At 40.0% G+C, this 14,854-nt stretch overlaps 1 protein-coding gene across 3 annotated transcripts in view; it reads right to left on the bottom strand.

The window, feature by feature from the left end:
- Positions 1-14,854, bottom strand: part of PDSS2 (decaprenyl diphosphate synthase subunit 2) — a 267,411-nt gene that overhangs the window by 17,327 nt on the left and 235,230 nt on the right. Inside the window, exon 8 of one of the 3 annotated variants that reach the window (XM_032408133.1) lies at positions 9,502-14,433. The exons of the other annotated variants lie outside the window; for them this stretch is intronic. Coding sequence (XP_032264024.1) covers positions 14,275-14,433 — 159 coding nt within the window. The 3' untranslated portion in view covers positions 9,502-14,274. Of the gene's footprint in view, positions 1-9,501; positions 14,434-14,854 lie in introns of those variants that run through there. 3 annotated transcript variants of the gene reach the window in all.

Genomic DNA, 14,854 nt, shown 5'->3' with positions numbered 1-14,854 from the left:
TGCTTTTTAAAGATACACCCCTGGGGGAAGGGGAAGATGCACCCCTGGAAAAGAAGACTGTTTGGGAAAACACAAATTTGGAGACAAAACAGAAAGAAGAGCCTCTGTCACACAGTCAGTTTCTTGGTCTGAACAGCCACGGTTGCAGGTCATCAAAGTGATGGGTCCAATTATGTTAAAATGTCCATTACAAGCTCGGGGTACTTTCATTTTGCACTCTTTAATTTTCATTTTTCTGATTAATTCAATACAACTTCTAAGCAATACAAAAATGTAAAAATGTAGTATTAGATCATTTTCTACTTCCTGTACTCAGTTTTATAAGCTGATGTTAAACATAATAGAGCAAGCAACTATATGTAATTGTAGAAATTACTGCTAGGAATTTGCATATGAAATACACACCTTTTACTGCCTCTAGTTGGCATTGTTAACTAGGTTATAAATAGTACAGCTGACACACTGCAAACAGAAAGCGCTTTTTGATGGGCACATGCTATGAATGGAAGAAGTGTTCAAACACAATGTTTAAGTTGGAAAGCTTTCATTAGAACTAGCCAAGGGGGAAAATGGTTTATTTCCTAATCATAGTCTTGCTTAAGAATCCAATCATATAGAAAGATTTATGGTAAAGCTTTCTAAAAACAGATATTTACGCTACTATTTGGGTAAACAAGTGTTACATCCAGTCTATAAACATATTTTAATAGCGTTGATGGGCACTTTTAAGAAAATTGAGCTGTTCCCTTTGGATTAAGTAATCTCTTAGTGTGTATATATGGAGAGGCAAAGGAAGTAATAGGACTAAGATACAAGATTGGAGAGTGCATTTATACCACTCTTGAAGATAAAGCTCATAATAGGGCATTTTGCTGAAATCATCTACTAGAATTTGAAATTCTAAAAACTATTTGAAAAGCTTTAACTATTGAGACAGAACAAAAAGATGCCATTCATTTTGACTGACCATAAAAACGAAATTAATAGGACAGTATTTTTGCTGATGTTTTATATTCCTTAAGGATAAAAACTCAACAGTTACTCTGAGGGCTGTTTCAATCCTTACAAAGTGTAGGCAGGAAGACTAGTGATGACTTTTGTAAATGACAAATCTAACATTTGCAGACATTATATTTTTATGGACTGTAATAATTTGGTTTTTCAAAAGTTTTGTTTTGTTATGGCTGTAACATTCTGTATTGTATTCTGTATGACACAGAATTTTGATGTTAACTACTCATCCAGATGACAGGAAAGGTGAGGGGGCTAGGGACAAAATTTTCTTCCTACACATTTGTTTTTAGGCATCTATATTTGCCTTAGTGCCTTGATACCATGGTGATAGCTTAGCAACAGCTAGATACAAATTAGTCTGTCATGCCAGCTTCTGATCATAAAAAGTTGGTAGGTAGAGTACTGGGAAGAAAAATATAAATGTTTAGGTGTTTAATAGTTCAGTCAAAAAGAGCTTTGTTCTCTCTACTACACCTTCTTGTCTATCTCTTCATTATATATATAAAGAGATGAGAATCTTAAAAAAAAAAAAATCCCATACAAACCCCAGTGTTACAACTGATAAGGCAAAATTTAAACCTTCTTTTTTTTTTTTTTTAAATAGAGGGGTCACAGTCCCTCTTTCCTTCTCTCTCTTCTTAAGTTTTATTTATTTATTTTTAAAGATTTTATTTATTTACTTGAGAGAGCAATAGATCGGGAGCACAGAGAGAGAGGGAGAGGCAGACTCCCTGCTGACCAGGGAGTCCGATGTGGGGCTTGATCCCAGGACCCTGGGATTATGACTTGAGCCTAAGGCAGATGCTTAACCAACTGAGCCACCCAGGTGACCCCTCTTTAAAAAAAAAAAAAGATTTTATTTATTCATTTTACAGAGAGAGGGAGAACACAAGCATGAGGAGCAGCAGAGGGAGAGGGAGAAGCAGGTTTCCCACTGAGCAGGGAGCCCTGGGGTTCAGCTCAATCCCAGGACCCTGGGATCATGACGTGAGCTGAAGTCAGATGCTCAACCAACTAAGCCACCCAGCTGCCCCTAAACCCTTCTTAAATAGGGAACAAAAGAACACATTTCAGCCTTTCTTAAATAGGAACTAATGACGACAATAGTGTATGTAAAGTGTTTTGCAAAGACACCTCAAAAGGATTTTTTCATACTAACAGACATCCAATTTCTTTCTGTTGATGGCTATCAGGAGGACAAAGCTACATAAAATATAAGTACCTGGGGGCCAGAAGACTTGGATGACCCGATAGATAACTGCCATTTTAATTAATTAATTAATTTATTTATTTATTATTTTAAAAAAATATTTTCTTTATTTGAGAGATAGCACAAGCGGGGTAAGGAGCAGAGGGAGAAGCAGACTCAAGCCGGGCGAGGGGCAGAGAGAGAGAGGGAGAAGCAGACTCTTCACTGGGCAGGGAGCCCAATGCGGGGCTTGATCTGGGCCCGGGATCATGACCTGAGCTGAAGGCAGATACTTAACTGACTGAGCCACCCAGGTGCCCTGATACTGCCATTTTTAAAGTCAACATACCACATGATGTCTTTCATTGTCTTTATCATGAGAGTGTATAGGTAAAGCAGAGAAAATAAAATCATCTGAAAGAAAGAACGTAACACTTGGAAAGCCAAGAGTAAAGAAAATCACCTTGATTTTGGGGGCTATAGATTTTATTTCAAATACTCCCAAATGGTAAAATATGAAGCAAATAGTTGTTAGGTAGTTTGTTTTTTTTTTTTAAAGATTTTATTTATTCATTTGAGACACAGAGATACAGAGAGAGAGAGAGAGCATGAGCAGTGGGAGAGGCAGAGGGAGAGGGAGAAGCAGACTCCCGGCTGAGCCAGGAGCCCAATGTGGGGCTCGATCCCAGGACCCTGGGATCATGACCTGAGCTGAAGGCAGATGCTTAACCATCTGAGCCACCTAGGCGCCCAGTTGTTAGGTAGTTGAACAGAGATGGCAAATGGACTTCAACTTGTGTGCTGGTTCTGATATTTTAAGTGTGGCTGCCTGCTGTGCTGCGTTAAGGATCCTGAGGTTCTGTAGGAAAAGGGCTGTGAATAATGAGTACCTATCAGGGTGAGAGGGAGACTAGAGGGTAAAAGACTCACTAAGTGGAATGTGGGGTGTGGAAGGGAAGGAGGGTGAGCCCAAAACACCCAATACAAACTCTACATTTATTTTAAGTCTTACATTTTATTTTATTTATGTGTTTAAAGTAAGCTCTATGCCCAACTTGGGGCTTGAACTCATGACCCTGAGATCAAGAGTTGTATGTTCTACCAACTGAGCTGGCCAGGCGCCCCTTAAGTCTTACATTTTATATTAAAATAAATGCAAAGCTTACATTTAATTCCATAATATATACATATATATATATATGTATATATATATATATATATATTTGATATGCCATAAAACTTTACAAAATCATTTGTAGTTAAATTACCTAACTTTAACTTTGTGGGGAAAAAATATGTTCTTAGATAATGTGCATGTTCATTCTGTGGCTTCCCACAGCACCTGCAGGCTGCCGAGTATCCTTGAGAGTCTCTGCACCCCATTTAGTGAAGCCCACACCTAGAAGATTGAGAGAAATAGAAATGTTCAAATTTGTGCATGATAATGTAAGATTCAGAGAAGGTAAGTAACCTGCTTGTCAATGGCAGAGCTGGGATCTGAAGACTCTAAAGGCCAATTTCTTAACAAAGATTCTATTTATCGTCCTCCAAAGATAAGTACTAGGATTCCCTGGGATTCAGCATTTGGTACTAAATTACTGATTTGGAAAAAAAACAAAAAAAAAGACTTTGGAGGCCACAGAAGAGCATATAGTAACTAGTAAGTGGGCAATTTCACTATTGCTTTAAAAAGGAGGGGTACCTGGGTGGCTCAGTCAGTTAAGTGTCTGCCTTTGGCTCAGGTCATGATCCCAGGGTCCTGGGATCGAGCCCCGCATCGGGCTCCCTGCTCAGTGGGAAGCCTGCTTCTCCCTCTCCCACTCCCCCTGCTTGTGCTTTTTCTCTCGCTGTGTCTCTGTCAAATAAATAAATAAAATATCTTAAAAAAAAAATAAAAAAGAAAAGCATGGTTTCTGTTTGGGGTAATGGAAAAGTTGTGGAACTAGATAGTGGTGATGGTTGCACAACAGTGTGAATATAATTAAAGTCACTTAATTGTACATTTAAAATGACTAGAATGGTACGTGTTATGCCATATATATACACACACACATATATATAAAACCACAATTAAAAACAAGGAAAAGACTCATGTATTGGAAGATTAATATTGCTATGATGGCAATTATCCAAAATTGTATCTATATATTCAATACAATACCTATCAAAATCCCAGCAGGCTCTTTTGTAGAAATTGACAAGCTGCTCCTAAAATTTTTTATGGAAATGCCAGAGTGGCCAAAACAACTTTGAAAAAGAATTACAAGTGTAAATGGGGAAATCTGAATAAGATTGATGGACTGTAACAATGTCACTATCTTAGCTCTGGTACCGTATTACAGTTTTATAAGATGTTACCATTGGGGGAAACTATAAAGGGTACATGGACTCTGTGTTATTTCTTATAATTACTTCTGAATCTACAATTATTTTAATTTAAAAAGTTTAATGAGGGGCACCTGCGTGGCTCAATCTGTTAGGCAGCGACTCTTGATTTTGGCTCAGGTCATGATCTCAGGGTCATGAGATCAATCCCATGTCGGGCTCTGTGCGCAGCAAGGAATCTGCTTCAGATTCTCTCTCTCCCTCTGCCCCTTCCCCCGCTTGCATGCTGTCTCTCTAAATAAAATCTTTTAAAAAAAAGTTTAATGAAAAAAAAGTTGGAGGACTTACACATCCCAATTTATTTTATTTATTTAAAGATTTTATTTATTTGACAGAGAGACACAGCCAGAGAGGGAACACAAGCAGGGCGAGTGGGAGAGGGAGAAGCAGGCTTCCCATGGAGCGGGGAGCCAGCCCGACATGGGGCTCAATCCCAGGACCCTGGGATCATGACCTGAGCCAAAGGCAGACGTTTAACGACTGAGCCACCCAGGCGCCCCTAATTTTATTTTATTTTTAAAAAGATTTATTTATTTATTTATTTGACAGAAAGAGAGAGAGCACAAGCAGGGGGAGTGGCAGAGGGAGAGGGAGAAGCAGGCTCCCCACTGAGCAGGGAGCCTGATGCAGGGCTCAATCCCAGGACACAGAGATCATAACCTGAGCCGAAGGCAGACACTTAACCGACTGAGCCACCCAGGCGCCCCAACACTTCCCAATTTTAAAACAATATAAAGCTATAGTAATCAAGACAGTGTGATACTGCCTTAAGGAAAGACACAGAGATCAATGGAACAGAATTCAGAGTCCAGAAACAAACCCTTATATTTATGGTCAATTGATTTTCTACAAAGTTGCTAAGGCAATTCAAAGGGGAAAAGAATAGTCTTTTCAACAAAAGGTTTCTCTAGAACAAATGGATAGCCACATACAAAAAAATTTAATTTAATTCAGTGGTTTTTAATGGGGGTAATTTGGGCTTCCCAAAGGGAGAGTACATTTGGCAATGCCTGAAGACAATTTTGGTCGTCACAACGGGGGGCGGGGGGTTTTGACATTTACTGGGTAGAAGCCAGAGATGCAGCTAAATATCCAACAAGGCACAGGGCAGGCCCCCACAACAAATGACCCAGCCCATTGTGTCAACAGTGCTGAGAATGAGAAACCCTGATTTACCTCACACCATACACAAAAATTAGCTGAAAATTAATCATAGACCTAAGCTTAAGAGCTAAAACTATAAAACTTTTAGAAAAGAACACTGGAAACAATCTTTGTGATTTTGGATTAGGCAATGATTCCTTAAATATGACACCAAAAGCATGATCTATAAAAAAAAAGTTGATAAATTGGACTTATCAAAATTAAAGACTTTTGTGCTTCAAAAGACAACATTATGGGGGCGCCTGGGTGGCTCAATCAGTTATGCATCTGCCTTTGGCTCAGGTCATGATCCCGGGGTCCTGGGACCGAGCCCTGCATTGGGTTCTCTGCTCAGTAGAGAGTCTGCTTCTCCTTCTCCCCATCCCCCCATTCATGCTTGCTCCTGAAATAAGTAAAATTAAAAAACAAAAAACAAAAAACCACCATTATGAACATGAAATCAAGTCACAGACTGGGAGTAAATATTTGCACAGGATATATTTGATAAAGAACTTGTATCCAGAATATATCAAGAGTGTTTATAACTTGGGTCACCTGGGTGGCTCAGTCGTTTGAGTGTCTGACTCTTCATTTTGGCTCAGGTCATGATCTTGGGGTTGTGGGATTGAGCCCCACATTGGGCTCTGTGCTCAGTGGGGAGTCTGCTTGAAGATCCTCTCCCTCTACCCCTTCCTGTTTGCACATGCTTGCTCATTCTCTCTAAAATAAATAAATACTAAAAGAAAATGCTTATAATTCAAAGGCAAGACAATAACCCAATTAAGAAATGGGCAAAATGTCTGAACAGACATTTCACCAAAGAAGAAATCTAAACAGCTAATATGCTCATGAGAGGATGCTTAACATCAATAATCATTAGGGAAATGCAAATAAAAATCACAATGAGATACTATCTCATTTCTACTAGAATAGCTAGAATAAAAATGAGACTACCAAGGGTTGGTAAAGATGTGAAGAAACTGGAATCTACATGTGTTGCTGGTAGAAATGTAAATGATACTACTTGGGAAATAGCTTGGCAATTTCTAAAATGTTAAACATAAATTTACCATAAATTTTACTCTTGGGAATCTAAGAGAAATGAAAACATGTCCACACAAAGACTTGTTCCTGAATATTCATAGCAGCGTTATTCATAATAGGTAAAATGTAGAAACAACCCAAATGCCATTCAACTGGTAAACAAACAAATGTGGCATAACCCGACAATGGAACACTATCTAGCAATAAAAAGGAATAATGATTAATGCTACAACATGAATAAACCTCAAAAACATTATGCTAAATGATGGAAACCAGATGTAAAAAAGTATAATTCCATTTACATAAAATGTCCAGAGAAGGCAAATCTATAACAGAGAATAGATTAGTGGCTGCCCAAGGGTTGGATTTCAAATAGGCACAAGGGATCTTTAACACTGAAATGTGGTGATGCGTTCACAACTTTGTATATTTACTAAAAATCATTTAATTGTATAATCAATCTAGGTGGATTTTATGGTATGTAAATTATACTTCAATTAAGCTGCTTTTTAAAAAGAATGCAATTAAAGCAGTTCTGATCTTCAAAAAAAGGAAGGAAAGGATAAAAGGAAAGAGAAGGATAAACAGGCAGCAATTAGAAAGTTCACAATAAATTGATCATATTCTATGTACACAAGTTTAGGTTACTATGCAATTCATGATAAAATTATGGTGGGGAAATCATCAAAATGCCTAGAAAGTGAGAAATAATGCAAATAGTAAAATTACAACAATTAATTTAAGGAAGGAAAGGTTGCAAGTATAGCTTAATTCTTTGAGAATGATGTTTTTAGGCTTAAAAAAAAAAAAAAGACCCAAATGAAACAAGACAATAACAAAACACAATAAGCTCATACTGTTACAGCATGAATGATCCGAGTCAGATAAAGATTATTTTGTTTCCCTTTGAACAAACCCAAAAGTTTCCTTCTCCCAAGTCTTCTGTAGGGGAAGGAAATTTTTTTCCTTATTCCCTTCTAGGTTCTTTGGCTGGCCTAATCATTAAATTGGCATAAGACAGTTTAATAGGAGAAAAGCAAATTTAATTTCGTATGTACAGGAGCCCATAAAAATATGAAACTCAAATAATGACCAAAGCAAGCAGCTTTTATACCTTTTAGACAAAGAAACAATAAATTTGTGAAGAATTGACAAGACAAAGAGGTTTGGGCTTGGGGGTAGTTAGTGAAGAAGTAACAAAATTTGTTTATATAGCCTTCTCAGCCCTAAATTCCTATCTCTTATGATGAGGATGTTTCTCTTTCTCCTGGTACAGGAAGGGTACCTTTTACATGGGAGATTTATGACAGGACAAAGGTGGGTCAGAGGGTCCTTCTTGCACTGGCTGTTTCTCAAGTATCTTTTTTTTTTTTTTAAGATTTTATTTTTAAGTAATCTCTATACTCAACATGGGGCTTGAACTCACAACCACGAGATCAAGAGTTGCATGCTCTTCTGACTGAGCCAGCCAGGTGCCCCTCAAGTACCTTGAATTCAAAATAACCAATATGCCAAAGTGGCACATTTTTGAGTGGCCTATTTTATTCCCCTTCACTTCTAAGAAGCAAAGATGGCTTCTCATCTCCTACAAGATCATTTCTCTGTGGTCTTTGCCAAGAGCAGAAGGCATGACTACTGACTGAGGCCCTTTCCTTCCCTAGATTGTGAACTTCAGTGGGAAGGAAGAAGTCATCATTTTGCAGTAATGGGAACCACCAACTGAAAAAAATTAATCGTTCCAGTTGCAGAATTTTAAAGGAATTTGTTCCACAGTTTTTTGTTTTGTTTCCACACTTTTTTTTGTTTTTGTTTTTGTTTTTAAGATTTTATTTATTTGACAGAGAGCGCACAAGCAGAGGGAGAGAGAGGGAGAAGCAGGGTCCCTGCTGAGCAAGGAGCCTGATGTGGGACTCAATCCCAGGACCCCGGGATCAGGGCTTGAGCCGAAGGCAGACGCCAGACACCTGAACCACCCAGGTGCCCCAGGTTAGGAGGTTTCCTTATGGAGTATTTACCATATACCTATTTATACTGGAGAAACCAACCAGGAATAGAAATTCAGCTGCCTTTAGAATTTAAGCTACTTATTAATAATGGTTACGAAAACTGCAACATCATGGAAAAATGTTTATGATATGTGAAAACAGCAGGACCCAAAGTTGAATTTATTTTTTATTTATTTTTATTATTTTATTTTTATTTTTTTTAAAGATTTTATTTATTCACTTGACAGAGATAGATACAGCGAGAGCGGGAACATAAGTAGGGGGAGTGGGAGAGGGAGAAGCAGGCTTCCCACAGAGCGAGGAGCCCGATGCGGGGCTCGATCCCAGGACCCTGGGACCATGACCTGAGCCGAAGGCAGACGCCCCCCAAAGTTGAATTTATACTATAATTAGAACCATGCAAAAAAAGGATATGTATGATAGAAAAGGCTGAAAGAAATAGAAATGAAATGGTGAGATGATTATGTTAGCAAGATGAGATTGTGAATGATTAATTTTTTTCTATTTTCCAAAAAATTTTTTATTTTTTAAAAGATTTTATTCATTAATTTGACAGAGAGAGACACAGCGAGAGAGGGAACACAAGCAGGGGCAGTGGGGAAAGGGAGAATCAGGCTTCCCGCCGAGCAGGGAGCCCAGTGTGGGACTCGACCCCAGGACCCTGGGATCATGACCTGAGCTGAAGGCAGATGCCTAACGACTGAGCCACCCAGGCGCACCACTTAAAAAAAAATTTTTTTTTAATATGTTTAAAAAGTGAAATTTAAGCTACCCCAACAGTCAAGGCAGGGGTGAGCCCACTTGTTTGCTCATAGGATGCACAGTGATGGGTACACTGTCAGTCCTGGAAATGAGCAGATCAAGTTGAGAGAAAGCTGATGTAGCTTTTCTAGGAAGACGGTCAGCATCTCTAAAAAGAATGAAAAAGAATAAAAGCCTGAGAAACTTTCTCTTTCTACAGAAAAGAAAGAACTATGAACATTCCTCCAGCAGGGGAGGTGGAAAACTTAGCACGTCAGAGCCCCAAGGGCAGGTGGGGTGAACTAGAAAAAGAGGTGGATCCCATCAGTTCTGGCCCCTCTGGACTCTCCCCAGGTGACACTAGAAGCATGTTATCTCCTTAATGGAAAGGCAGGACCCATTCCGAAAGAATAAAACAGTTAATTTGAGATCAGGACTGAAGGTAGGGAAGAGAAAGAGGCAAACGATTCTTTTGTTAGATTACTTTATGCTTTTAAAATAAAGTGCCAATAGCTTTATTATTACTAAAACACGATTAATAATAATGGAGACTATTAATAATAATGGAATGACAATTATGTCCTCACAGTTAAATGAATTAAAGAACCAGTCCAATTCATTTCTGCCTTTTTGTGCTTTAACAAAGGTGTGGCATGTCTTCTCTACCGTGAGAGGCAGTCATTACAGATTATAAAGATAAATTCTGGAGTTTCTATTGGTCGGAAAGGTGATCTTAACAACAGGATTTCAAAGTGGGAAGATAAATGAAGTGGCAGGAAAGGATCTTCCTGAAATTAAGAACTCTAGGAAGGAGCTTGACAACAAGCAAGGTTCTCTTTATCAGTGATGAACTTGCTGATTAGCTAGAGTCTTAAAAAAAAAAAGAAGTATCCTTTAGCTGTAATTCTGTTGATTACACATAATTCCCCCAGACCTGCTTGCCCAAAGAGGGCCATGTTACAGCACCTTCTCAGGCTTTGAAAAAAGATCATCATGGATTATTCCAACTACTTTCCGGTCATTGGAGTTCAATGTGTTGTAGATACTGGGCCTAAAAAAAGGTCTCTATCTTTTTGGAGCAATTTGTACTAATGTATATGTCTTTTATCCCAACTTGGTGTCACCCATGTCCTGGGCCATAGCAATAATACTGTCATGGGTAAGACAGAGTCTCAAACATTAGAGAATGAGACCTGGACCAGGCAAACAATGACACTGGTAATTTATTTTTTGGTGTGCCTACATAACCACATTATGTGAGCAAGAAAACATGAAGAGGATTTAGTGTTACCAAGTAAAACTTACAACAAAGTTTAATGATAGTCATAAACTGGATCTTCTTTCAAAGGAATTGTGAATGGCAATCAGCTCACTATCTAATCCGTATCTCATTGATACTGTCTTTTTATGCCAGGAAACAGGTGTTCTAAGTTGGGGAACTTAAAAGGAGAAAACTTACTGGGGCAGAAAACTGCTTTTTAGTTTCTGGGGAAATAGAATGTAAATGTTTTGAAAAGAATGTCTCCAAGGGTGCGACTAAAGAGATGTGTCAGGTATGAAGGAGGACAGTCAGAGAAGGGGGGGAAGGACCTGCACAGAGGTGGGTCAAGGGTGCCAAGGGAGAGGGGCGGCTGTGTTAGCGACCTGGAATGCTGTGGGGAAGTCTGCGTGCAGGGACAGAGCTTGCCAGCTTCACAGAAAGGCCACCATCTGTCAGAAGGCCATCTCAGTGGTGTGCGGCGAGAGACCGGATAGATTTGTTCTGCAAGTATTCTTGGAGTGTCTAAAGCACTGGCGCTGGTCTAGGTGGTGGGGACTGGGAGTGGGTGACCAGTTGCAAGGGTTAAAGAGTCAGTATACTGTAAGAAGATGTGCTGGTGAAGCTGAGAAGAAAAAAAGTGGAGGTAGAAGAATATACAGCGTGAAGGGATGAAGTTCATTTTGGGGATCGGGAGGATTGAACACATATAGTCAGCAGAGGAGACACTGAAGACTCAGGAATGGGGGCAGGATGGAGATAGGGAGGCTATGGGCTCGAGATCTTTGAGATCTTTGAAAGGAGGAAAGAGAAGCAGAGGAGAGAACAAGGCGCTACGGAAAGACTCTGGTGGGGAGGTGAGGAAGGAGGGCAGGCCAGGCGGTCAGGGCAGTTCCCTAGGCCTGCTTCTGCATCGGTAAAGGGAAGGATGCTTACCCCCAGAGCGTGGCTGTGGGGCTGGAACAAGAGAGCATGCACTCAGTGTGTACTCAGGGCCCTCACTATCAGAGCCTTCACACACTTGACCAAGACAAGACCGACAGGGAGGAGAGTGTGGCTGGTTTTGGGAGCCTGAAGTGAGTGAGGTTTGGAGGGGCCAAGTTGCAAGTTGGGGGGACCAGGTGGAGGGGAGCAGCATGATAGCTAAAGAAGGAATTCTAGCAAGAAACTGGGGATGGGGGGCAATGGAGAGGGGGTGGAGGGGACATTCTGAGGCCAGAGTCTTAACTAGTCAACAGAGATGTCCCTGGCCACACCCAGGTGGTAGGCCAAGAGGTGTGATTAGGCATGTCTTGGTGCCCCAAATTTCTCCCTAAATTATCTGAAATTATAAGGACATAAGAGTTAACAAACAAATATCCCTAAAGAAGGGGCGTGAAGAAAGACTCTCACCATTTAAAGCTGGAGAGTGAATTGGCCAACAGTGTTAGGTTTAACAAAAGCCTGCCGGGAGGCTGGGAAGACAGAGGTAGAGCTCATTCAACACTGAGGGCAGGACACCTGAGCCAGGGGAGGAAAGGTCCCAGAGAAAGCAGAAAGGCAGGTGCTGAAACAGAAGAGTCCAGGATTACATGCCATACAAAAGAGAGCTAGGAATCTTGTAGGCCCTAAGCTATGAGGCAGCGTAGGAGGAAATTTGCCATGAAGTTTTCTGCACTCCTTCGTAGCCTCTCTCTGGGTCTCACCTTTCCTCCTCCCTGAACCTCACAGGGCATCTTTGTTATCCAGGGTCAGAAGTGACAGTCTTTTAGAAAATAAAACAAAGCTGGAAGGGACTTCATACATTCTCTCATTTATTTAACAGATGAGGAAGTCGAGGCTCAGAGGGAAGTGACTTGCTCAAGGTCACAGAGCAAACCAGCTGCTAAAGCAGAATTTGAAGAGCCCGGGGATCCTGCCTGGTAGCACTTGACCATCTGCTTCAGAAAACCTACAGCTCGGGTAAGTTCCTGCACATTTAGAGAACAAAAAGCACAACTCCTCCTTTGTGGAAGTTAATGATTAAAACCTAGTCCGATCTAAAGCATCTAACCAGAGTTACTAATTAAGCCAATTTCTTTGAGAAAAGACCATTTCAAACAGAAAAGTGTTCTCTTAAGCTAAATCTACAGGCCTTCAAATTAGAGTAGCATAAACTGTACAATTATAATATTTTAAGTATATTAAAAAATATTTCATAATACAATACCTTAACCTCTGCAGCTCACATTTGCTCTTTATCGCATGCCACATGCTGGGTCCCGATAAAATGGTTTCGTAACTTTTGGGGGAAGGAATTTAACTAAAATAACTTCACTTAGTGTTTGAGTGAACGAGGTAATAAAATCTGTTTGCTGTGTTCACTGTCTCCAGATAGGGCTGTAATTACACCACAGAAGGAAGAAAGGTAGCTGAGTCTCAATCTAGATCATTTATGTAAACTCAGCCTTCTTGTCAACGGTGTTCTCATATTGCATGCATGCAAACCACAAAAATCATCTCGTATGAGCCACACAGAGACAGTGCCTGATTGCAGGCCTGGGAGACTGCTTGTATTCTTTCTGTAATCGGATGTCTGTGGTTCAAGACCAAATTTGACATTCTGAATTAAAAAAAAAAAAATCACCAGTTTATTCCCCAGAACAACAGTTATGTATGTGACACTCGTAAAAGTTAAAGGTATTCTCTACACCAAAATATGACAAATGAATACATTCTCCTTGAAAAAAAATAAGCTGTTTGGCTTAAAAAAAAAAGAGTTTGGTTCTTTGAAATGTGTTTGAAAAAATATTTGGTCTTCTAGAAAGAAAAACAAGCCATTCCTACCACAACCAAGTTAACATTTGATAACATTTTAATCTCCTACTTCAAATGTTTAGCGTTATTTTTTCAGCAATTTTTCCTAAAAAAAAAAAAAATCTTACAAAAACGATGAAGCATGAAGTATATTCATACTGTACCTATAGATACAGAGACATAATTGCAAGGAGACAAAGCACTTTTTTTTTTTCTTCATCATCAAAACTACCATCCGTTATGACAACTGGTCACTAGTTTTTGATTTGACAGTCCTCGCTGGCTGGCACTGATCGCGTTTCTCTTGACACCTGCCGCTTCCAGCTTGCTCTGCCCTCTCTAGAAGGAAAACCACAGGCCACCGCCCTGGCGCCATCCCTGGCTCAGTCCAATCAATAAGGACTTATTTCCTGTCCATTTGCTGAGGTCACAGCAGCGAATCTCATTAATTATTTCTGCTACTGGACTCAAGTGTGCTGCTGGCATGACAAGTGAAAACTGCTTGACCTTTTTTTCTTCTAATTTTGTTTGTAGCGGTTCCAAAAAGAAGGCAGGATTCATTTAGCAACGTGATAAAAGGAAGGAAAGAATGGATTATGTTTTTAAAGTCATTAACACATTGAGATAGTCCATCATGAAAGCCCTCCCGATCACCTCATTCCCCAGTTTTTGTTTTTTTTTTTTCAGCTAACCAACAATAGTGTCTTTTTAATTTGGTGTCACGAAAATCTGGTCACAGCAAACACAATGTTTTCTAAAGCAGATCTGGCCTCCGAGGGAGGAAAGCTCTCCAGGGCCTCCAGCGCCTTGTTTCCATGGTAACGACACAGGTCAATAGCTGAAGTCACACCTTTGCCAGCTTTGATTGTTTCTCGCAACTGTTGAGAAACAAATGCACAATAAAAGTCAGTTTTTCAGGTACCACAATTAAACTGGGGAGGAAGTGGAAAACAAAGCAGGGGAGACACAGTATGGATTCGTTGTTTCTGCCGTGTCCTTTTGAGGTAAAGAGGACACCGGTCCCCAATGATTTTGAGGCACTACCTTTCCCGAGGGCTGCTAGGAGTCTGTGCTCCCGAGCAGCACAATAGGCTCCAATCAGCCTAATTACACCTCCTCCCCACTCCCACCCCGTGCTAGCCTGAAATGTGCCCTGCTGGGGGATGGCGCTAATGAAGGCAGAGGGCATTTACATCTCTGGCATTTTGAATTCAGCAGCCTGATATTCTTGCGTGAGGAAGGCTTCATTAACATCCTACTTAGTAACTTTTTTTTTTTTAATGCTATATGCTGACACAA

This window comes from Phoca vitulina, unplaced genomic scaffold (assembly GCF_004348235.1).
Source record: "Phoca vitulina isolate PV1807 unplaced genomic scaffold, GSC_HSeal_1.0 scaffold9, whole genome shotgun sequence".
NCBI classification, from domain to species: domain Eukaryota; kingdom Metazoa; phylum Chordata; class Mammalia; order Carnivora; family Phocidae; genus Phoca; species Phoca vitulina.
Note: the sequence above shows the minus strand (reverse complement) of the source record. Positions and strands in the feature narration are given on the sequence as shown.